At 41.7% G+C, this 23,974-nt stretch overlaps 1 protein-coding gene across 1 annotated transcript; it reads left to right on the forward strand.

Moving 5' to 3' along the window:
• Positions 1-4,058: 4,058 nt before the first annotated feature.
• On the forward strand, positions 4,059-22,363 carry sv2ba (synaptic vesicle glycoprotein 2Ba). The gene is made up of 13 exons (XM_086071167.1): positions 4,059-4,197; positions 4,879-5,486; positions 9,598-9,778; positions 10,236-10,387; positions 11,359-11,492; positions 13,409-13,498; positions 14,100-14,213; positions 14,289-14,377; positions 15,587-15,751; positions 15,840-15,973; positions 17,385-17,585; positions 17,769-17,928; positions 20,164-22,363. The coding sequence occupies exons 2-13, from the start codon at positions 5,006-5,008 to the stop codon at positions 20,345-20,347; spliced, it is 2,085 nt and encodes a 694-aa protein (XP_085927293.1). The 5' UTR covers positions 4,059-4,197; positions 4,879-5,005; the 3' UTR covers positions 20,348-22,363.
• The last annotated feature ends 1,611 nt before the right edge of the window (positions 22,364-23,974 follow it).

A 23,974-nucleotide genomic window follows, 5' to 3' on the forward strand; every position in this document is an offset into this window, starting at 1 on the left:
CAAGTAGCAAAAAATAGGATCTTGGAACAACAGGAACGTTACCGTGGAACTCGGACCAGAGAGTTGAGGCCCACCTGAGCACAACAATGGAGCAGACAGTGGACATGGTTGAAAAAAAGTGTCCCCAAAAAATGTGTCCTGGTGTTGGCAGATGATTAACAAATTGATGATTTACAAAACCCTAAGGTGTTATTTTGAAGGTGTTTTTCCCATCAGTGTTAACAACAAGAGTGGATGTGATAAACCAAGCGAGCTTGGAGAGGTTTGATGACCTGCGAAACTTTTTAATTAGTTTATTGATTTTAGTCCAACACAAACATGTCTGAGAGGGAAGAAATATGAGCGCCTCTGTCATCTTCCACGTTTATGAATCACAACCGCTGCAACAAAAACATTATGGACGTCTGCCGCTTTCTCCAAGTAAACAAACAAGGGTGGAAAAAATAAATACCCAACAAATCTGCATCAATACTACACGGAGTACTTGGATTACACTTGATGGAATTAGATTAGAAAACTACATTTCGTATTGGGTTGGTGTTGCTTATCGCCTGCCATCTTCCATCTTCATCTTCTGTTCTTTTACAAGAAGAAGGAACCAAATAACAGTAATATCAGCCTGGAATATGTGACACATAAGATTACCAAGGAAACTGGCAGCAGTGACATTTGTCCCATTTTCCATCATCACCTTTTGCGCTTTTACAAGAACAAGACATCGTATGGTAGCATTATCAGGTTGCGATTTGATTCGAAATGCGTCACACAGAAGAGGCACTTTTGCAGTTTTTCTCCTTCACTTCCTGTGCCACTCGTGCCATCTTCCGGGCTGGTAATACTGCCACCTGCTGCCTCATACTTGTAAGAGCAGAAGTGAAGGTAAATGGGGGAAATGCCAGGAGTGGCCAAGTATACTCGGGGTGGCACGTTTGCATGTTGAATTTGTAATCAAGCCACATTGCAGGTTGAAACACTGCAATCTGCTGCCTCATTCTTGTAAGAACTCGGAATGCGAAGGCAGAAAATGGTTGCATTTGTAAACAAGCCACATTCCAAGTAGTGTTCATTTCGTCAATGAAAACCAAACAAAACTCATTTCGTCAACAAACATTTTTCACCGGACTGAAACTAGACTAAACTTGACTAAAACCCTCATTAATAAACAATAATATTAATAAACAATAACTGGGACTAAATCAGTATATATTTCCGTCAACTAATGAAAACGAGACGAAAATGTATATAGTTATAACGTAACACTAATCCAACGGCTATAACGTTCCAACAATAATGTTAATCCGACCGCTAACTAAAACTGGCTAATTTACTAGCACATAGCATGGAACCATAGTAGTCACTTGTTGATATACTGTAATTGTGTGTGAAGCTATTTTTCATCAAAAAGATGAGACAACATTTTATGTGAAATTGTTTTAGATCCACAATGTTCAAAATTATCTGCTTCCCCAATAATATAAAGGGGTAAAATGATTGTCCTGACTAAAACTAAAACGACTAAAACGTTGACAGATTTTGCTGACTAAAACATCAGCCAGGCGGGCAAATGAGTGCGACACAACGAAGTACACGGATGCTTTTGTGTGGCCCAACAAAAGCGTCTTTGTCGCTTTGGAGTTTAGACAGAAAAGGCAGACGAGGGATCTTCACCCCAAATAGACAGAGTACACACTCAGGAGCAGGCTGGGAGGAAGAGTGATGCTTTGACACTATAGGACGATGAAGAGGTTTCATTTAACTCCAACCACAACCGTCAAAAGCCAGCCTTGTTATCTTTGAAAAGGAATTGTATTCTGTGTAAGTACAAAACACAAAGCAAATGCACCGCACGTGATCGTATATGGCATAAAATTAGCAAAAGTTCCTCCGTCTGCACACATGAAACTTCGATTTGGACATTTCCAGTCATAACCACAAGGGGTCAGTGTCCACATCACGCTGGGATTCATTGACCTTGGGGTTGTCCAAAGCACACAGCCGTCACTCAAAAGTGTGTGTGTGTATCAACGGCTACAAAAAGCATGACGTAATCCATAAACAGTACTTACTTTGAGTGCATGCTTGGCACACACAAAACAAACATCCGTGCCATCCTCATATCATGTCAGGTGACCTAAAGACCGCTCATCCCCATCCAATGGGACGTGAGGGATTTATCCTGGGACGCTTTGATTCCGCCCACTCACCTGCACAACGTCCCGCTTCCTGCTTCCATTCACGAGAGACCGGCGGATTAACGTTCTCTTGCCCTTTAATTAGAAGGCCAAACCAGCACACAAAATCATTCAACCAACAAAGGGTGGCGATATTCCATTCGAGGGCAAATGGCGCAGTGCCCCGCCAGATCCAGCAGATGGTGCTGTGTAACGGTTTATTATCCAATTCTCCAACACATATTTTATATTTAATGCAGAGTAGTAGAGGAGTAACTAATTACAGCCCCGCAAAGGTCATTAAATGTGAATATTTACTGTACAACTGCTCGATTTAATGAATATGAATTTCACATTTTGAATTGAATTACTGAAGTAATGAAACTTTTCCAAGATGTAAAAATTTACAGAGATGCACTTGTATGTTTCTAACTATTTCAGTAATTCCAACCTATTTAGTCCATGTCATTTCACATCCTTGCTATTCCTGGAATCCCTACCCTACTCCACGGGATTATAATCCCAGTGTGTTTCATTCGTCTGTGTTCCAGCATGACAAGTGAAGGACATAAATGAAGCGTCCACAGTCCACACTTCCGTCCATTTGTTACAGCGACGGGTTGAGTCCAATTCATATTAGCCGCATGTGAGATTACAAACAGGATTGTTTGGGCCATGACAAATTCACGCAGGAAGAGAGGAAGAGAGATGTGGGCGGGGTTTGATGACGGCGCGCAAGCGTGGCTGGGCTAAATTTAGCCAATAGCTTTGCCGGGGTGGAGCTAATCCGCTTTGCGCTGGAATTATCTGGCCTCGGGATTATAGGGAGCTTTATGCTTCTACTCTCTGGAATCATGTCCCATTGCAGACTGTACCAAATACTTGCTGGGGGGAGAAGGGGGGGGGGGTTCATTTTACATCCAATGACATCAACTGTTACTTCTTAAAGATGAATTCATATTTCGTTAAATACTTGGGTTTTTGGGGATGGTAATATGGTTGAAGGTAAGGGCGACGGTGAGGTTCCACATTAGAACTGAAAATGTGGCGCTGGCAGGCTAACAGGTTATCCTTTTTTTCCCTTTCCCATTTTTTTAAAGCTCACATTTGCATAAAAACAAGACATAAACAGAAGGGAGAAACGCAATACGGGATGAACACGGTCGTAATGTCTGTTTATTTATTTAATATATTCTAAGCAATGAATTCCACAATCCGGTAGAATTCTGAGCTACAGTCGCTGAAGTTGATGGATTTGTTTTGGGGTGAGAAATAAACTATTGATGGTGAAGCTCGGTAAGAATTTCTTAGATCATTGGATCAGGTCGCGACCGTCACGGATCACCTGTTTTCTGAGTTTGGGCATGTGACGTTCGCAAGCTGGACCCTTAGGCACTGCGATGTCATTTTTCGGTCGGCAGCAAGTGGCAGGACAAGGCAAAATGGCCTCTGAGATGGAGAAATAGGATGATTTTTTTTTCATGTAATATTGCACAAACACAATATTAATAAGAATATCGTGTCTCGACTCGTGGGGCCGCATCGAACATAATCATATTGTAGATGCATATTTGTTACTTGACTTTTTGTTTAAACAGTAGGGTCGGAGTGAGTTTTTTTTTTTTAGTTTTTATCTACAGACCGAGCAGGAGATGAGGCGGCCTGCATTGACATCGATGACAATACAAAAATTGGCAGAGAATCCAAATGAGCCAGCTACTGGTGTCCTGATTCCTTTTAATAAGAGATCTTAGCAGTTTGGGCTGGGTGTCACAGACGGGATCGTACCATTAGTCCACGCAATGAGGGGGCAGGACTCCCGTGGGGATGATCCCGGGTGAGGCAGGGTGGGGTTGGGCGGAGGGGGGGGGGGGCAGTTGTTGTATCGTGAGGTTGGATCCTAATCCCTCAGCCTTGACTGTATCACAGTCTCGGGATAAACTGACATGTCAGCTTTGGACGTTTGAAAATGCCCCTCGGACCTTTTTTATTTGCTCCAAAGTGGTTTCACGGAAGGCCCCACCTGGTAAGAGAACTTTACGATTACTTTTAGTTTACCGTAGGGAGTGCTCATGAATCGGTATTGTTGCATTCTAGCGTGATCAAATCTATCAAAGGAGTTCCAGGTTTAGACCAACAAAGCCGCCATGTTACTTCCGTCAGGACTAAAATGTCAGCTATCCATCTTAATGGATAAATCCTTACATATTTAATACTAAAAGTATGGACATTATAGTACAATTCCATACATTTTAGTAGTTGAGTGACGTTTGTCCTTTGACTCAGTAAGGTCAGTTGAGATTAGATACAATTATCATTTTTTCGCATGTAAAATCTCTTTTGTCTATGGGTTTATTATATATATATATATATATATATATATAAAGTTGTCATATTTAGACAGACTGGAGTTTGTTACCTTTAACACACACTCATAAAAACAGTCAGTTTTAGCTGTTCAATAAATGCTCTTTTAAAGAACTTTAATTGGACTTGTACGACTGAAACATGCGAGAAAGAAACGTTTGGTGGTAGAAAGTTGCCATCGTGAAACCCTTAAAGTCGTATCTCACCCAGCGGCGAAGGTTTGTGAATGTAGAGAATGTTGGTTTTTTTCTTCAGGCTTTGTTAAAGGTTGCAAACGGTTCGCAAAAAAGTTTTTAAGATCATAAACAGTTTTTCCTGATCAAAAATTGTTACGTTTTAGGTTGAACATGCGAAGCTCATAGTGCGTCGTCACAGCCACTGAGGCCTTGGAGCAGACACACGGACGTCTCGGAGCACCAGAAACCCGCAAGCCCGCCGGATCCGGACCAGGAATTCTGGAAGAAATCATGAACGACCCCTATCAGAACAACATTAACCAGCAGGTGACTGAAACAGGCGAGTACACATACAGCCAAGATGGCGGCGGCCAGGACGGATACCCCTACCAGACGGACTACCCGCCCCAGGAGGAGGACGCTGCCAGCGATGCCACAGAGGGCGCCGACGAGGACGAGCAGATGTACGAGGGCGAGTACCAGGGAGTGCCGCACCCGGACGAGATCAAGGAGGCCCGGCGGGCGGCGCGCCTGGAGGCCAAGCGGAAGGCCCGACTGGCCGCCCAGCAAGAAGACAACGAGGAGGACAACCTGCCCGAGCAGTACGAGGCCATCATGGAGGACTGCGGGCATGGTCGCTTTCAGTGGATGCTCTTCGTCGTGCTAGGCCTGGCGCTGATGGCTGACGGTGTGGACGGCTACGTGGTGGGCTTCGTCATGCCCAGTGCCGAGAAGGACATGTGCATATCGAACTCGGACAAGGGCATGCTGGGTAAGTGGCGGAGAAAGAACCGTCAAAGGCTGGAAGACGTCGCAAAAAGGCTGACAGCATACTTTGTAATGGTTAGTTAGTTAATGAGTTCGTTAGTTAGTTGTATGGTTGGCCGCTTGGTTAGTGGTAACATTGTAGGTAGTTAGTGTGTTAGTTAGTTAGTTGTATGGTTGGCTGCTTGGTTACTGGTAACACCGTAGTTAGTAAGTTAGCTAGTTAGTTGTATGGTTGGCTAGTGGTACAATTGTAGGTTAGTTAGTTAGTGAGTTAGTTAGTTTGTTGTATGGTTGGCTGCTTGGTTAGTGGTAACATTGTAGGTAGTTAGTGAGTTAGTTAGTTAGTTGTATGGTTGGCTGCTTGGTTAGTGGTAACATTGTAGGTTAGTTAGTTAGTTAGTTGGCTGCTTGGTTACTGGTAACACCGTAGTTAGTAAGTTAGCTAGTTAGTTGTATGGTTGGCTAGTGGTACAATTGTAGGTTAGTTAGTTAGTTTGTTGTATGGTTGGCTGCTTGGTTAGTGGTAACATTGTAGGTAGTTAGTGAGTTAGTTGTATGGTTGGCTGCTTGGTTAGTGGTAACACCGTAGTTAGTAAGTTAGCTAGTTAGTTGTATGGTTGGCTAGTGGTACAATTGTAGGTTAGTTAGTTAGTTAGTTAGTTAGTTAGTTAGTGAGTTGTTGGGTGGGTGCTCAGATGAATTGTAGCTTGTATTGGGAGGGGTTTGTTAGTTGGTTCAGAAAATGAGTGGATGGTTGCTTGCTAATTTTGGGCATTTGGATAAACAATTGATTGTTTAGTCGTTATTTGTTAAGTCAGTCAGTTAATTTGATTAAATGGATTGTTTGTGTGGAAGAAATTGCATAAAGTGAACACTCGAAGTCATCTGTTTGCATGTTGTTGGTTGTGAATTTCTGGTTTAAAAGTTTTATACAGGCAATTATATATCTTTTTTTTTCACTTTTCGAGGCAGAGCTCAGCATCTTACCTTTGTAGCAAAAGCCACAAGATATCTTATGTAGAGTGCTGCGTGTGTGTTGATAGTATCGAGCCGTAGGGAGAGGACTCTGAATTAATATGCATCACGGGTCCAAATCACAGGCAAATAGCGTCTGTTCTTCCTCCTGCAAGAGCCAATGAAAGCCTCTCACCTTGTTCCTGCGGCCTGCTGCACAGCCAGAATGTACATCATTTCATCTTAACAACAGGCTCCAGGGATGCTGTAGTGTGAAAGATGGATGAGGAAGCAGGTGGTGATTGCATCCTGCCTCTGCGTGCGTGCGTGCGTGCGTGCGTGCGTGCGTGCGTGCGTGCGTGCGTGCGTGCGTGCGTGTGTGTTCGCAGGCTAATACGGAACATGTTTCTGCAGTGGTAGAGGCAAAGTGCTGTCAGACGCGCTTTGAGCCTCTGACGGTTCTGCGGCTAAAGCGTGAGAAAGGCCCCAGCGTAAATGGGCTGGCTGCGTCCTGTTTGGGCAGATCCGGAGGGGAGCGGAGGCGGGCCGTCGGCACTGAGGATATGAATCATATCTGCAGAATGATCCACTTTGATTCACACTCATGCTCCTCCAACGGGGGCACAGATGGGATTCAGAATAACAATTCTTTGCTTCTTGCTCTTAATGGACCACATGATCGGTTTCTCATTGGACTGGGTCCTTTTTGTGGCTCCTTAGCAGGAGGATTGGAAGGACAATTCAAGTCATGAGTTTGAATGCTTGACCTTTGCCCTCAAATGGAATCTTATGTTTGATAGCTGTCCAAACACAAAAGTGTCAGGTTTGGAATTTATGTTTGGATCATAGTTAATGAGCTAGGTGATTGGTCAGTTGGTTAATTGGTAGGTCAGTCTGTCCGTGAGGTTTGGATGCTCAGCTATTTAGTCCACCAAGTATCAAAAGGCTAATTCGTTAAATGGTTGTTTAGTAGGTCGGTTTGTTTGGTGGCCGGTTATTTGAATAGTGGGTTAGTTCACTGATTTGTAGGTTGTTGTTGGATTGTAGGTTAGTCAACGAGTTGATCAGATAGGTCGGTGGTGGTTGGTTGGATGTAGGTATGTTTGCATGTTTGTTCGTCGGTCAGTCGGTTCGTTGATCCATTGGTAGGTTAGATTGAGCGACAATTAACCTGTCATTTAAGTGGTTTGTTGGTTGCATGGTTGATTGATAGATTAGTTACCTTGTTTTGGTAGTGGTTGGTCAGTTGAAAGATTGGTTAGTCCGTCAGTCAGTCAGTTGGGTGGTTAATTTGTCCGTTAAGTAATTTGTTGGTTGGTTGGTTGGTTGGTTAGCTTGCTGGTTAATTGGTTGGTTGGTTGTTCAGTCAATCGGTTAGATGTTGTTTGATAAGTCAGGTGAATTGTTGGTTGATGGTAGGTTAATTAGTTAAATTGTTGGTTAGTCAAGTGAGTAATTGGTTGCTTGGATGGTAGATTTGTTAAGCGGTCGGTCAGGAAGTTAAAAGGTTAGTTAGGTTTAAGGTTAGTTGGTAAAATGTGATACATTGGTTGGATGTAGGATAAATGTAAATTGGTTGGTTGGGTGGTTAGTTAGGCTGATTACAAAATTGATTGGGTGGTTGGTCAGTCAAGGGTTTGGTTAGGTGTGTGGAAGTTGGGTTAGTGAGTTAATCGGTCGATTAGCTTCTACACACCCATCTAGGGCTTTTGTTTGGCAGAATCCAAACAGCCTGTTCACTAAAACCATCAACAAATGACTCAGAAAAGAAGAGCCCTAGAAGGATTGGGTGCAGTATTCACCTTGAATGACTGCTCTGCATTTAATATTGAACACAAAAGAAAGCCAAACCAGTTGTTTAAGATCACTTCCTTCTTTGCTAACCACCTACGCTTTTTGAGAGAATTTGTACGAGGCGGGCCCGGTTACGTAGGAGGAGGCGTGCAGTGCGTGGTGCTACTAATCCACAGGGAAGGTGCACACGACGGCTCCACGTGCCGTTAAGCCGTTTATGGGCGTGCTGTATTTAGGGCTGTGTAGTAAAACAGAGCAGGTTGGGAGGCACGGATGACTAGGGGGTCTATTAAATCCCCCCCGAGACATAAAGAGGAAGTTCATAATGGTTTGTATCTAATGGCCAGCACGGCGGGTCGTTCTTTGAAGCTGTACAATAACAGCTCAACTGGACTTGAACACCTGCTGACCGAGGCGGCGCCATTAACAAATCCTTAATGGTGGCGGAAAAACATTTGCCAGTAGCCGCCTTCAACGTTTTATGACGCTGACCTTTATTTCTTATTCCTGCTGCATGAATATTCAGCCATCTTGATCGCTGGCGTCAACATGGAGTCAGTCTCTAAAAACATACTTCAGGAAATCAAATGGAGACTTCATACAAGGGGGAAGGGTGCCCCCCGGTGGACGTCAGATGTATTTCTATTGCCAGAGACACACAAGTCACCCATCTGATAAATCAGGGATGTATTGAAATAGAATACAAAACAATAATATAACAAAACAAATACATATAAATAAAAGAATAAAGTAATAAATAAAATCGAATGTGATTTCAATGTTATAATATGCAATTAAAATGCATACTCTAGGTGTCTAGCAAAGCGCTCAAGGGTACTTTAAAAGGCAGAAAAATACATTAAAATTATTTAAACAAAACAAATAATATCAAACAAAAACATTTAAAATAAAAAGAAACAATTAGTAAAACGTAATTAAAAAAGTTTATATTTCTTCTAAAGTTAAATATATATTTAGTTTAAATTTTGTTTGTGTTTTTATCCATTATTTATTGAATAATTAAACTTACATTTTTATGTTTAAGGTGGATGAATTTAAATCCATTTACATTTATATCTCACTTCTCAGTATGTTCAAATTAAATGTTAAAAATGTTATTATTATTACAGATGTACTTTGCAGTCTTTGGAATATTTTTGCCTCTCTTGGCTTGATAAGATAACCAAAGTATGAGCCCAAGCTGTCATTATGACTGTCAATCAAAAGTGAGTATTCTTGTCTTTCCAAAAGGCAAAAAAATGTTTGAATTGGTTCATATCGTAGAGCGTAGCTGTACCTAATATTGTGGCTGGCGAGTATATACCTCGACCGTAATGCGTAACAAGTGGCGCGTTTGTGTCCGTCAGGCTTGCTGGTGTACGTGGCCATGATGGTGGGCGCGCTGGTGTGGGGCGGCCTGTGTGACAAGATGGGGCGCAGGAAGTGCCTGATCTACGTGCTGTCCATCGACCTGATCTTCTCCTTCCTGTCGTGCTTTGCTCAGAGCTACGGCTTCTTCCTCTTTTTCAGGTTCTGCTCCGGCTTCGGGTGAGACACGCGCACACGCGCTTTTTCCTTCATTTAAATTCACAAAATTTCCGCGTACAAAAATGTCAACGTCATTACAGCTGACCTTTGCCGTAAATGATCCACATTTGCGGCATTATTTAAATGAAGCGTAACATTTGCGTTCTATAGGATGCGATGAGCCATTTTGGGATTATTAACTATTTAACTGACAGCTATTTTAGAGCACTTTGACATTTTGAAGACGCACAGGATATTGTGTTCAATGATTATATAGTATATTCTGTATCACATTTGTCATTTTCGTTATTATATTGGCTCCGTTTATTCTCTCTCTTTTTTTTTTTTTTATCACTTTTATTTAGTTCAGTTTTAATTGTTTTGTTATTAACAGCAGCAGCAAATGATCCTAGACGACATTTTCACCTCTTCCATTACACGAGTGGATAATAATTCATTACTGAGCATTTTCTTGTAGAATCGGAGGCTCCATCCCCATCGTGTACACGTACTTCACCGAGTTCCTGCAGATGGACAAACGTGGCGAACATCTGAGCTGGCTCTGCATGTTCTGGATGTTGGGGGGCCTCTACGCCTCTTTTAGCGCCTGGGGGATCATCCCCCACTATGGTAACACACACACACACACATCCAACGCATAACCTTGGACGAATTTCGAATGCTCAAAAAGAAAAAACGTCTCCCGAACATGTGCGACCTTGAATGAACCCTGATGCAAAACCAACATTCGCAAACGTTCGCTCCTCAGTGGGATACGGGCTTTAAAGCAGATACATACTTCACTTCTTTGAAACATATGACTACTTTCCTAATAGGTACATTTGTGAATTGCAAATGCCACGTATGTACTAAGGTTGGCGATTACATTTTTTAATCGTAATTAATTGCATGACTTCAATAGTTAACTCAGCCAATTTTATACCTGTTCTAAATGTACAATAAATGTTTTAATTCTCTTGTTAACATAAGTGGATTTTTTTAACTAATTGAAATATGGCTGCATCTTTTAATCATTGAAACAGTAATTTCATTATAATTAATACAATTTTGTTCAAATTTAACTGTCCTGTAAAAAAAAAAAAAGAGTGTGATTTTGATTTGTGTTGAGGTCATTTTCTGCCACTAGATGGCATAATTGCATTTGTAAGACATTGGTGACAGCTCAGTGCATTTTTCTTTTCATATCAAGAGCGATCTAATCTTTAACATGAAATAACTTTTGAAATTCTGCACATTTTTAAAATTGTAAAATACAACTTGACCCCATTCTCCACAAATATATGCATTATTATTACTGCTAAATTTTGACGTGGCTCTGCCTCCTGCGTTGCGACTGGAATTCCCCCAGTTCCGGCTTTCCAAGTAAGGGGCGGTCATTAATCGCGCGTTAAAAAAAAATGAGTGGCGTTAAATTATCACACTATTTTGACACCTCTAGTATGTACACACGACACACAGCAGAGGGCCTCACTGCGCCACACAGCAAAGAAAGGACAAGGAGACCCGGCAGGAACGCAGACAAAATTTGCCACTGCATGTAAACTCTGACTTACTACGAAATGTCGTCCACGTGCGGTCAGGTTGGGGCTTTGCCATCGGCACAGAATTCCAGATGCACAGCTGGAGACTCTTCATCCTGGTGTGTCTCTTTCCCGCGCTGGCCGCTCTCGTCGGCGTCGTCTTCATGCCGGAAAGTCCGCGATTTCTCCTGGAGGTAAGAATCGCCTTGTTATTATTAGTCTCCTGCTTTCCTATGTTTAATGTTAGCTGAAAACGTTATCTGCATCCTTGTATTGAAACACCCTCCGTCCAAAAGCAACACGCCGTCGCTATGCCAAGATAGCGACGGCCCGCTAAGCCGTCAACCGGAACAGCGTGCACCCGCGGGTGTCTTCCAGCACATTGTCAGACACTTAACCGCACGCGGCGGTGTTATTATTGGCTTGGTGTGTGACAGCCGGAGCCCCGGATACAAACACTCTTGCACAACTGCATACCTGGCTGCAGCGTGGAGTGTAAAAATAGAGCAGAAATGAGATAGCTGATGGATGTCGTCGCTTTTATTTGCCCAGCTGTCAATCATGGGCAAATGTGGGATTTTTTGAAAAAATGGTTCCAGGGGGAAATTCTTTGTAACAGTACTACTGCAAAAGCAGGCGCAGCAGTAACACAAATTAATGTGGCACAAAAATACTTTAGCATAAGTAGAGCAGCACATCATCGCTAAAGTTTTTTTGTATTGCATTAGCTCAGTCGGGGGTACGACAGCGTATTAGGGCCGCGTATAAATATATATTTTTTAGAGGGTGGGGGCAATATTCCGAGAAAAAAAACTTGCAAATTTGCCACTTTATAAAGTGACAGATTTGCGAGAAAAAAAACTCAGAAACTTACGAGAAATGCACGTAGCGTAGCTATAGTCTAATGTGAGGATTCGTTGGTGGTTAATGCTAAACTGTTTATAAAATGAAAAGGCAGGATGGAGACGGATTCATTCTTTATTTGAACTTTACTCGTCATACGCGACAACACTTCCTGATTCCCTATCAGCTGACGAAACACTAACCAATCAGAAGCTAGCGTGCTTTAGGTAAATGCAAGTGAATGACGGAGAGAAGCAGATTCGACACATCAATGAGCTACTTGTACAAAAAACTTACGAGAAATACACGTAGCGTAGCTATAGTCTAATGTGAGGATTCGCTGGTGGTTAATGCGAAACTGTTTATAAAATGAAAAGGCAGGATGGAGACGGATTCATTCTTTATTTAAACTTTACTCGTCATACGCGACAACACTTCCTGATTCCCTATCAGCTGACGAAACACTAACCAATCAGAAGCTAGCGTGCTTTAGGTAAATGCAAGCGAATGACGGAGAGAAGCAGATTCCACACATCAATTAGCTACTTGTACAACAACAACAAAATGAATGTGTAAGTAATAATTCTGGAAACATAAATGTACAAGTAAATATACATGATAACAAATGACTTAAATGCTTAGTCCTCAGGGTACGGACCTTCGCAAAGCGAGGCGTCTGTCGCTGGTTGTTCGCTTCAAACATCATATGATTAATCTCTGCTAAAGCAATTATTTTTATTTTTTTTAAACCGACCAAAAAGTATTGGCACGGTGCGTGTATTTCTCGTAAGTTTCTGAGTTTCTTTATAAAGTCGCAAATTTGCGAGTTTTTCTCTCTGAATATTGCTCCCGCGCTCTGATAAAATATATAATATACGTGGCCCTAATATGACGTCGTATGTATGTGACCTCATAGAACTTTTTTTTTTTTTTTTTGCCGTATCAGAAGAGAGTGTAATTCCAGATCCACTACAGTAGGTGGCAGTGTTGTCAGACAGGTGTGCAAGGAGTAGTCGCGAAAAAAATATATAATAGCTTCAAACAATATGATGTTATTGGAATGTATTTAATTGTTCAATACCTGATCTGGTATGTTTACAGTTAGGGTAGGATACGGCAGCATATTCCATTCGAGCCAAGTGAATAATTCCGAACACAGCTTTTCTGTTCTTCGCTACTCTATAGTGTAAAGGAAACGGTAAATGCAAAAATACATCTAGCTGCAAAGATAATTTTCAAACAATTGCAATTATTTGGTTGATTTCAGAGCGCCCGACACGATGAGGCATGGATGGTCCTGCGTCGTGTTCACGACACCAACTGGAAGGCCAAAGGCGAACCCGAGAGAGTCTTCACTGTGAGTGATTGTTTTGTTTTTTTATTAGCAATCAGCGTTTTTTTTTGTTTTTTTTATTGCACTGCATCGCAATATGTGACATTGTTTGACATTAACATTAGAGCGGGTCATAATGACCCATGAAAATTGTTGTTAAAAAAACAAAACAGAAGGCTTTTAGTCATGGTTTCAAGTCAAAGTGTAAAACTGCATACCAGTTTAAATATTTATTAAAAATAATCAGCGCTTGTGATGTCACATGACGAATAAATGAAAAGGGCAGCAATTTGCCAATAATCAGTCTTAATAGTCTTTTGTATTCAGTCAAGTCCAAAAGTATGAAACAAATTTAATATGAAATGTTATTTTATTGTTATGATTTTATTATCATGGATCGCAATTTTTTAATAAGAGAAAATGTGTCACGTGCTCCTTCAGTTGAAGTATTTGCAGAAGGACTTTTTCCCAAATTTCAAAATAAAAAAAATCTTAATTTTAAGGAAATAATGCTTTTACAGATTTGGCATTTGACTTAATTTTAAATATAAAGACTTTTCACAAACTTGATGGTTTAACTTTCATCTGTTTGGTCAAATTGATATAACTTGAGGTTGCGACACAGGTGACCAACATCCAAACGCCGCAGACGCAGGAGGACGAGTTCATCGAGATCCAGAGCGACACGGGCACCGCCTTCCAGCGATGGACCGTCAGGCACATGACCATGCTGCAGCAGGTCGCCATCGTGCCGCCGACCTGGAATGTAAGCTCCGCTCAAATCCATTCTCATCCTCACCTTTTTGTCTCTCAGGTGATGGCTAACGTGATGTCACTGTCTGCGCCTGATCTGCGACTGCAAGGCCTCTTCCTGGTCATCGTTTGGTTCTGTCTAGCCTTCAGGTACTTTTACACGGTGGTTCTCAAACTGGTCCAAAACTGCCAAAGTAAAAAATAAATAAATGATATATAAATAAATAAATGACTAAAAGTGAAAATATAAATGGAAAGAAAAAATAACTATATATATACATAAATAAATAAATAAATAAGTAAGAGTAAAAAAGTAAATACAAAAATAAAAAACAACAATTTTTTTTTAAATACATTTAAAAATAAATGTCGAAAAAAAATCAAAAATAAATATATAAATAGAATTAAATATCAATCAATCAATAAAAGACTTGTTGTCGAGCAACTCAAGATAGTCGTCCATTGCTGGTGCTCTCCATGCAAGACTTCATTGTTCGCCGAGCCGCTCACTCGACCAATGAAAGGCAGTTTGCAACAGCGGAGTCCAACCCAAGACACGCTTAGGACCGCCCTCTCATTTGAATAACATTTCGTCCTGCCAGAGCAACTGTAGCATGAAATAAATAAATGTGAGAGCAGAGCGTTTTTATTTATTGATTGATATTTAATTCTATTTGTGTATTTATTTTGACATTTATATATATTTTTTGAATCTTGTTTTTTATATGGATATATATTTATAATATATGGTTGTTTTTATTTCTATTTATATATTTATTTATTTTTGAATTATATTTTTTATATAAGTTTTTATTTTCACTTTTAGTCATTTATTTATTATTTTTTTAATTTTAGCAGTTGTTGTTCTCCATAGTCCGGGGACCCCCGGAGGTCCATAAGACAATGCTTGCGGGTCCGCAAAATAATTAGCAATAAATTATTTTGTATCATTTTAAAAAGTACATACCTACTTATGGAGGCTAGCGTGCCAATAAAACAAGTTCAACTAATGACTTAGTTTCAAAATATAATTTTCTTATTAATGGATCTTATTAAAATAAACCATTGATTCTTGTTTAAAAAAACATTATAAATATGTGTAGTTTCCATTAAACTCATTCGAATTTTCAGAATTTCAAAATGAAATTTCATAATGGATTTTCCACAAATGTTTACAATTATTTTCCAAATGTTTTCATTATGGATCTAATTGGCGTTATAGTGAAAAATCCATGTAAGGGGTCCCTGGACTCAAAAGTTTTTAGAATTCTTGCTTTAATGGGTGGCTATATATATATATATATAAACTTAGCTAGCCGTTAGCATCAGAGGGCTAACACATGTTTGTGCGCATTTTAGTTACCATGGCTTGGGAGTGTGGTTCCCCGACATGATCAAGTACATGCAGTATGAGGAGTACGAATCCAAAGTGCGCATTTTCCACCGGGAACGCGTGGAGCGTTTCCACTTCAACTTTTCACTGGTGAACCAGGTGCACCGCGAGGGCGAGTACATCCACGACAAGTACGTTGACGTTCTCCGTTAGAATGTCAGGAAGTGAGCCTGCAGGAATTGAGTGTGCGTGCGTGTGTGTGTGTGTGCTGCTTTTTAGGTTTGCAAACATTGAGATCAAGTCAGTCAAGTTTGAAGACTCTTTGTTTGAGAACTGCTACTTTGAGGACATCAAGTCCACCAATAGCTTCTTTGAGAACTGCACCATCAAAGACACGGTTTTCTACAACACAGGTAGATGACCAAATCACCTGCAGTATTTACCTGCCCTCCCTACCCATCTTTTACCTACATTGGATCTGTTAAATTATTAACATTGTTTTTCAGTTTCAATTTATATTTTAGCCGTTTTGGATTTAGTTATAGCAGTATGGCTCAATGAATAGTATTGTATTCTTATCTGTCTCTTTCGCCTGAGAAGAAAAGGGGCAACAAGTTCTTTTCCATGCTATCTAGAAGGGAGTGTAGTCTAGTACCGGTCTCGGTCGGAAGAGACAGGCTGATTTATTATTGTTTTTCTCTAATCTGATTTGTATTCCTGGGAACTTGCTGAACTTGCTGATGGGAGGAGACTTTTCGTATTCACCCACTTTTCAATAAATAATGATGTGCAGCAGAAGGAGGGACACACAATCTGAACAGAACACGGTTTGAGTGTATTCATTGGGTGACCAGAAATTTCTGATACCTTTGCAAAGGGACTTCTTCACCAGAATCTCACCATTCAGTTAATTGAACACGCAAAGAGTACAATACTTAATATTGTCTACTCTAACAGATCCACCTACCTCCCTAATCTATCTCATTTTAAATCGACCAACCCGTCTAGTACCTCATGAATTTCCCTACAAACCTGTCTTACCAAATCAACCTGCCTAATCTGCGTACCTACCTGTCGACAAAACCTGTTAACTTGCAATGTAGATTTCCACCTTTTTACACTCGTTACTCAGATCATGGGGCGGCCATATTTTGATTTCCAAAAAAACGAGGACGCTCAGCCCGGACTCAAGTTACTTAAATGATACTCAAAGTTTACTCAAATATGCTCTACGTTCGAACTATTTTAACGTAGCCTCCTCTGTATGAGTGAGAAAACAAAACAAAAAACATAACTCTCTTGTTAAAGTGGTAGTCAACCTTAAACATTTCTTGACATTAATACGTTATGTGACCTCACTAGTCCAAACATAACATTCTAATTAATATGAGTTATGAACCAAATCCAGCCATTTTTAATCCTTTTAGGGGGCGGCCATGTTGCCACTTACTGTCGACTGAAGATGACATCATTGTTTCTCAAGCTCAAGCAACAACCAATCAGAGCTCACCTGTTTTCTGAAGCTGCGCTGTGATTGGTTGTTACCAGAGACCCGAGCAACACTCGCCATTTTCAGTCGAAAAATGGCAGGGTTTTGCTGCTTAACTCATATTCCACTTACGCAATATTAACAGGAATTCCATATTTAGACGAGACGAACATATTTTTGTCCCCCCAAAAAAAGTCTTACTTTGCCCCAAAATTCGAAAAGTCATTTGGTCATCCTATCCAGACGAGTATAGCATTGAATTAAAATCGCATTTATTGAATGCTAGCAAATGTTTTTGTCATCATTAACAACTGCGGAATATTGTCACTCACCAGACTTGTGGCAAGAGAAGTTCAAAGACTGCCGCATGGAGAACACGACCTTCCTGCACCCCAAGAAAGGCTGCCACCTCAACTTCCAGGAGGAAAACGACATTGTCATTTATCTGGTCAGCTTCCTGGGCAGCTTGGCGGTGTTGCCGGGCAACATCATCTCGGCGCTCTTCATGGACAAGATCGGACGAATCCGTATAATAGGTCGGGTCGCTTGTATGAAGCCGCGTTTCCACTACAGTTCCGTTTGGGTCACCGCGGTAGTTACTCTTCGCTAACGTAGCAAACCATGCTACTGCAAATTTTGATCAGGGAAACGCCAATAACCGCAGCGCTTGGTGGAAAGAGGCCAAAAATGCTTTGACGTCGGCCATCTTGTCTTTCCAGGTGGTTCCATGTTGGCGTCGTCCGCCTGCACCTTTCTACTGCTTCTGAGCTTCAGTCAAGGCGCGGTTATATGCTGGCAGTGTCTGTTCTACGGCGCGAGCGTGGCAGCCTGGAACGGACTCGAGGTCATTTCTGTGGAACTCTACCCGTCATCGAAAAGGTAGCGTCAAATATTAGCTAACGGCTACTGAAACTGCAAATAATGATGAACACTGGCTACTTTTTGTGCAATCATCACTTTTTTTTTCTGCACTGAAAACAACAAGAAGCTTCTTGGTCATGCTAGCATTAAAGCGGAAGTCAACCCCCCCCCCGTCAAAAAAATGTTTTGGGCAATAATATGATTTATGCAGCCCACTTGACTAAATATGGTATTCTGGTTAATATTGTGGTAATGGAATATGAATTAAGCAGCAAAATCCAGCAGTTTTAGGCCATCTTGCCACTTTCTTTTGAGTAAAAATGACATCACAATTGCTCAGGTCTCAGGTAACAACCAATCACAGCTCACCTTCAGAAAACAGGTGTCATGAGGGACACCAGTGGTTGAGGGATGGTTGACCCAGAAGCAGGGAAGCAAGGCAGTGAGACAGGAATGAAGTGCAATATGTGGACAACAATGACTGGATGGGCGTGGACAGGACGTAACTGGACTGGGCCTGACATTGCGTAGTTCGCCTGGATAGGTTGTCGTGACTGGACAGGACGTGACTAGACAGGTCTGGACGTTGCGACTAGACACGTGACTGGACTGGACGTTGCGACTAGACAGGACTGGACGTTGCGACTAGACAGGACTGGACGTTGCGACTAGACAGGACTGGACGTTGCGACTAGACAGGACTGGACGTTGCGACTAGACAGGATGTGACTAGACTGGAACGAGCGTGACGTGACAAGACCTGACTTGACTAGCTGTGGAGTGGCTATGAATTGGCTGGGGCTATGGCGCTGGCTTGGCTGTGACGGAGACTTAGGCTGTGACGGAGACTTAGGCTGTGACGGAGACTTAGGCTGTGACGGAGACTTAGGCTGTGACGGAGACTTAGGCTGTGACGGAGACTTAGGCTGTGACGGAGACTTAGGCTGTGACGGAGACTTAGGCTGTGACGGAAGCTTGCCTGTGACGGAAGCTTGCCTGTGACGGAAGCTTGCCTGTGACGGAAGCTTGCCTGTGACGGAGACTTTGCCTGTGACGGAGACTTTGCCTGTGACGGAGACTTTGCCTGTGACGGAGACTTTGCCTGTGACGGAGACTTAGGCTGTGACGGAAGCTTGCCTGTGACGGAAGCTTGCCTGTGACGGAGACTTTGGCTGTGACGGAGACTTTGGCTGTGACGGAGACTTTGGCTGTGACGGAGACTTTGGCTGTGACGGAGACTTTGGCTGTGACGAATACTTTGGCTGTGACGAACACTTTGGCTGTGACGGAGACTTTGGCTGTGACGGAGACTTGGCTGTGACGGAGACTTTGGCTGTGACGAATACTTTGGCTGTGACGAACACTTTGGCTGTGACGGAGACTTTGGCTGTGACGGAGACTTTGGCTGTGACGGAGACTTTGGCTGTGACGGAGACTTTGGCTGTGACGGAGACTTAGGCTGTGACGGAGACTTAGGCTGTGACGGAGACTTGGCTGTGACGGAGACTTGGCTGTGACGTAAGCTTGGCTGTGACGGAAGCTTGGCTGTGACGAAGACTTTGGCTGTGACGGAGACTTGGCTGTGACGGAGACTTGGCTGTGACGGAGACTTGGCTGTGACGGAAGCTTGGCTGTGACGGAAGCTTGGCTGTGACGAAGACTTTGGCTGTGTCGGAGACTTGGCTGTGACGTAAGCTTGGCTGTGACGAAGACTTTGGCTGTGACCGAGACTTGGCTGTGACAAAGACTTAACTGTGACGAAAGCTTGGCTGTGACAAAGACGAGACACACGAACTTCCACACATAACGTCGACAATGCACCAACATTGACTGGACAAACACAACAGACTAAATACACCAACACTAATGAGACACACCTGGGGAAGGGAAGACACACACAGGTGGACATGGTTCGACATAACGAGACAAGGGAAGAAACCAGGAACACAGACAAAAACGACAAGAACACCCATAACAAACAAAAACCCCATCCCCACAGAACCGAAACATGACAACCGGCGAGCTGTGATTGGTCATTGCCCTGAGCAACTTGCGACGTCCTCATCAGTCGACAGCAAGTGGCATAACTCATATTCCACAAATGTAAGATTGATCACAATGTCATGTTTAAACAAAGTGAGAGCACACGTCACATCTTATTGCCACGAAACGATTAAGGTCGACTTCCCCTTTTAAGGACGACTGCGGAGGAAATGACGAGACCTTCCTTGTTGTCTGTGATAACTTTCGCAGAGGCACGGCGTTTGGCATCCTCAACGGCATCTGCAAATTGGCCGCCATCATCGCCAGCTTCATTTTCGCGGCGTTCGTGGGCATCACCAAGATCATTCCCATCTTCTTGGCCTTCTCTGCGCTCGTCTGCGGGGGTCTGCTGGCGCTCAAGCTGCCCGAGACGCGGGAGAAGATCTTGTCTTGAACGCAGCCAAAACGCCGCCACCCGCGCCAACAAGTCCGCCGCCGCCAACGGGCCGTCCGACCGTGGCCGACCACCGGTCATTTGGGGCAAAACGCCAGAACTGAATGCTTTACATTGCCTACGAGGACCTTCATTTGCTGTTCCCGTTACGAACCTCGGGCCCGCATGGATCGTGTGTGAATGTCAAACTAGTGTTTGTCTTTTTATTGATATTTTCCTCCGTCTTCGGTTTACACGGTCACGTCCTTGAAAAAAGACAGAACTGTGCTTTAAAGGGTGATGTACTTCCTGTCGCCTGTCGTGCTTTGGTTCCTCTTCCTGTCAGAAAAAAAAAAAGCCAAAAGTTTCTACCAAGCAGTATATTTGCGTTTACTGGTACCAAGTATCCAATGGCGCTTTGGTACCCTTCATTTGAGGTACCATTGGGCAGAGCGTGGGAAACAAACATGTCCGCCATTGTCTTTTCTGTGTGGCCTTCCTCTTCTATGTTGAATTCATCGGCGGCTAACACTTTACGTTTACATAGATAGCATTAGCGACAAATTATATATATTATTGGATTAGCTTTACAAAAACTGCATAAACATGCTCGTCAACATATAAGGGCTGAAATTAACCAACAAACTAAAGCACACAAATTTTGGGGGGACCTGGGCTTTTGTTGGTAATGCGAGGGTTCGTTGGCGGTTCATGGAACACTCTTTGTAAATTTAAAAAGGAGGATGGAGACAATTTCTTCTGGAACAACGCGGTTTACGAGTTACACATGCAGCGACAGCGACAGCGACAACACTTCCTGAACGCTCATCGGCTGACCAATCAGGAGCTAGTGAATTTGGAAACATAAATGTATAAGAATATATATATATATTTATTGACTTAAATCTTACTCCTTTCTGAATCTTACACTATGTAGCATTACAAACAAATTATTGGAAAACTCTTGACAAAAACGGAATTTCCGGAAGTCGTAAAAATTAGACTGCAATTTGACCGAAGTTTTTCGGGGGGGTTGTATAGACACTGCAGGGTTAAGTCCTACAAAAAATTTGACTTGAAAAAAAAATGATGAACATGCTAGTTGCTGTAAAATCATGAAAAATAAAATGAAATAACAAAATGGATAATTTTTTTTTGTCTTGCTTACAGTTAGCTTTTTAACAATTGACCTCTGTAATAGCACATATCTGCAATGTTGTTGTATTCATACTCCAATAACAAAATTCAACAATGTCCGGTGACTTAAGGACGGACACGGTCGAAATAGCAACCGACATACTTCTCTTAAACGTTAAGCTATAGCGCTAACTCCTCTTAAATGCCAATAGAATTTTCAAATCTGTGTTACGCTGTCACGATGATTCAAGTAGCTTGCGCAGCTTTTGACTACACGAAACCAGATCAGGATTTAACGCACCAAATTTACTGCTTGGTGGAAACTGTTAACAATAAACGACGGATGCGATAATGTCGAGAATTCCTGTTCATTCCGCAATTGTGTCCTGTATTATTTAGTCCTACTTGAATATCATGCATAGAATATTTTCTGTTTAAGAGTTTAGTTAAAATTCTCTGGACTTCTTCTGGATTTTCGACCCCAGTTTTTCGTCAGGTTGTGTCTTGTGGTTCTAATGTTCTGTTTTTCTTTCTTATATGTGTGCATGTTTTGTTTTTTGTTTTTTTTATGTGAATGACTCCACATCGTTTAGTGTGTTGTGTGTGTGTGTTGTTGTTTTTTTTGCTCAAATGTTCTCATTGTAACGTTGTGCGACTGACAAAGAACATTCTGAAACAAACCTGCGTTTCTGACGTGTCAACATTTCTGAGGAGTGTGATTATTATTATTATTATCATTTTTGCTATGAGTGTGTGCGTGTGGATGTGGTTTTACGTCAAGAAAATATTTAATGAATATAAATACTCACGCTTGTACATAATGTAGACCCGTGTAAATTAGATGTAACATAGTAAGTAGTTTTCTCGTGATTTGAATAAAGATGAGTGATGTTGGTCCAATGTTTTGCTTTTATTTATTTATGGGGTTTTTTTGGGTGGGGGGGAGGGGGGTGGGGTTAAAGACTTCCAACAATACACCATATTTTCTTAACTAGGCTTTTTCTACGAAAATAGAGCCCTGAATCTTATACTGCCCTACACTACAACATGAGCAGGCCTATTTTTTTAATTTTCAATTTTATTTTATTTATATATATTTTTAAGGATTTGGACAGGACAAACATAGCACCTTAATAATATTTAAAAAAAAATTGTGAGTTGATTTTTGTGTGTGTGGGGGGTCTACATACAACAATTTGACTTAATGTTGATTTCTTGTTCAGAAGTTCTGTGCCGTCCTTGAATGGTAATTATGATTACTATTATTATCATTATTATCATCATTTATTTATTTATTTATTTTAAACTACAGTATGTGGTAATTTTGAGTTAGGATAGTGGATCTTTTATACATGCATGAACAAAAAAGGTATGATCAAAAAATGAAAATATAATAAGAGCGTGGTTTTTTTGCACTCGTGCATGCATTTTGTCCACGACTAAAATAGCCTTATTGTCACAAATCGAGGCCAAAACCAACTGCAATGCACGCATCACGTCACGCGTCGAGAAAGAGTCGCATGAGGCAGCTGTGTATCAAGAGAGCGGAATTGCTTGCACTTCTATGTGCATAAACATGTCAGCATACAAGTGTGAGCTAGCGCTAGTAGGAGGACATGTTTACTCTGACACACTCGTGATGATGATGATGATGATGATGAGTCTAGCATCTTCATCATTATCTGGACTCGCCCACTAATGTGTTCACAATATATCCACATTCCTCTCGAAATTGTCTTCATGAGTCTGTATGCCAACCTGTCGCAATTAAATCAAATTTACTGTCCACCTCTGGATAACCCCCCCCCCCCCCCCCCCCCCCGCTCCAACCTCCTTTCACACCTAAGGTGTCCAATGTGACCCCCCTCAGCCGCACCACGCCACGCCCACGAGCAAACAGACACACGTTCACGCAGCGTCGCAGAGTTGCATGAAATGTCACTTACGGTAATTGATTGGAAGGAATATACCAATTTGGATGTTATACTTATATAAGTGTAAATTTATATGTATTTATTATTTTTGATGTGAATCTTTTTCATGTTATTACAAATGCTTCAATAAAAATTTTTGGGCTATGTTTAAGTTGAATACAAACTAGACTAAGCGCAATTTCTGCAGAAATTGCGTGGGAATACTTATGAAGTAAATTGAAAGATAAATTATGTGAAAATGACAAAGTATTAATTGTAGCTGAAAGATAAATGAATAAAAAGAACAATTGAATTTTTGAAGCAAGTTGAAATGTATATGGAAAAGTGTTATCTAAAAGAAACCTCCATTCATTGAGATGGGAAATGGGAACTCGTGATATGCAGCGGAAAAAAATGCACACAAAAAAAAAAAATCACTCAATAGCGCCACCTAGGCATGCAGTACCCTCTATTCGTTTACATAGAAAAGTGTAACTATGATAGTCAGTTGGTATACATTTACATGCCTCAGCATAATTGCCATGGATATATTTGCAATATCCAGTCGGAGGTGGGATTCGAACCCGCAACCTCCTGG

Source organism: Leptonotus elevatus, chromosome 3 (genome assembly GCF_054856555.1).
Source record: "Leptonotus elevatus isolate MCC_2025b chromosome 3, RoL_Lele_1.0, whole genome shotgun sequence".
NCBI classification, from domain to species: Eukaryota; Metazoa; Chordata; class Actinopteri; order Syngnathiformes; family Syngnathidae; genus Leptonotus; species Leptonotus elevatus.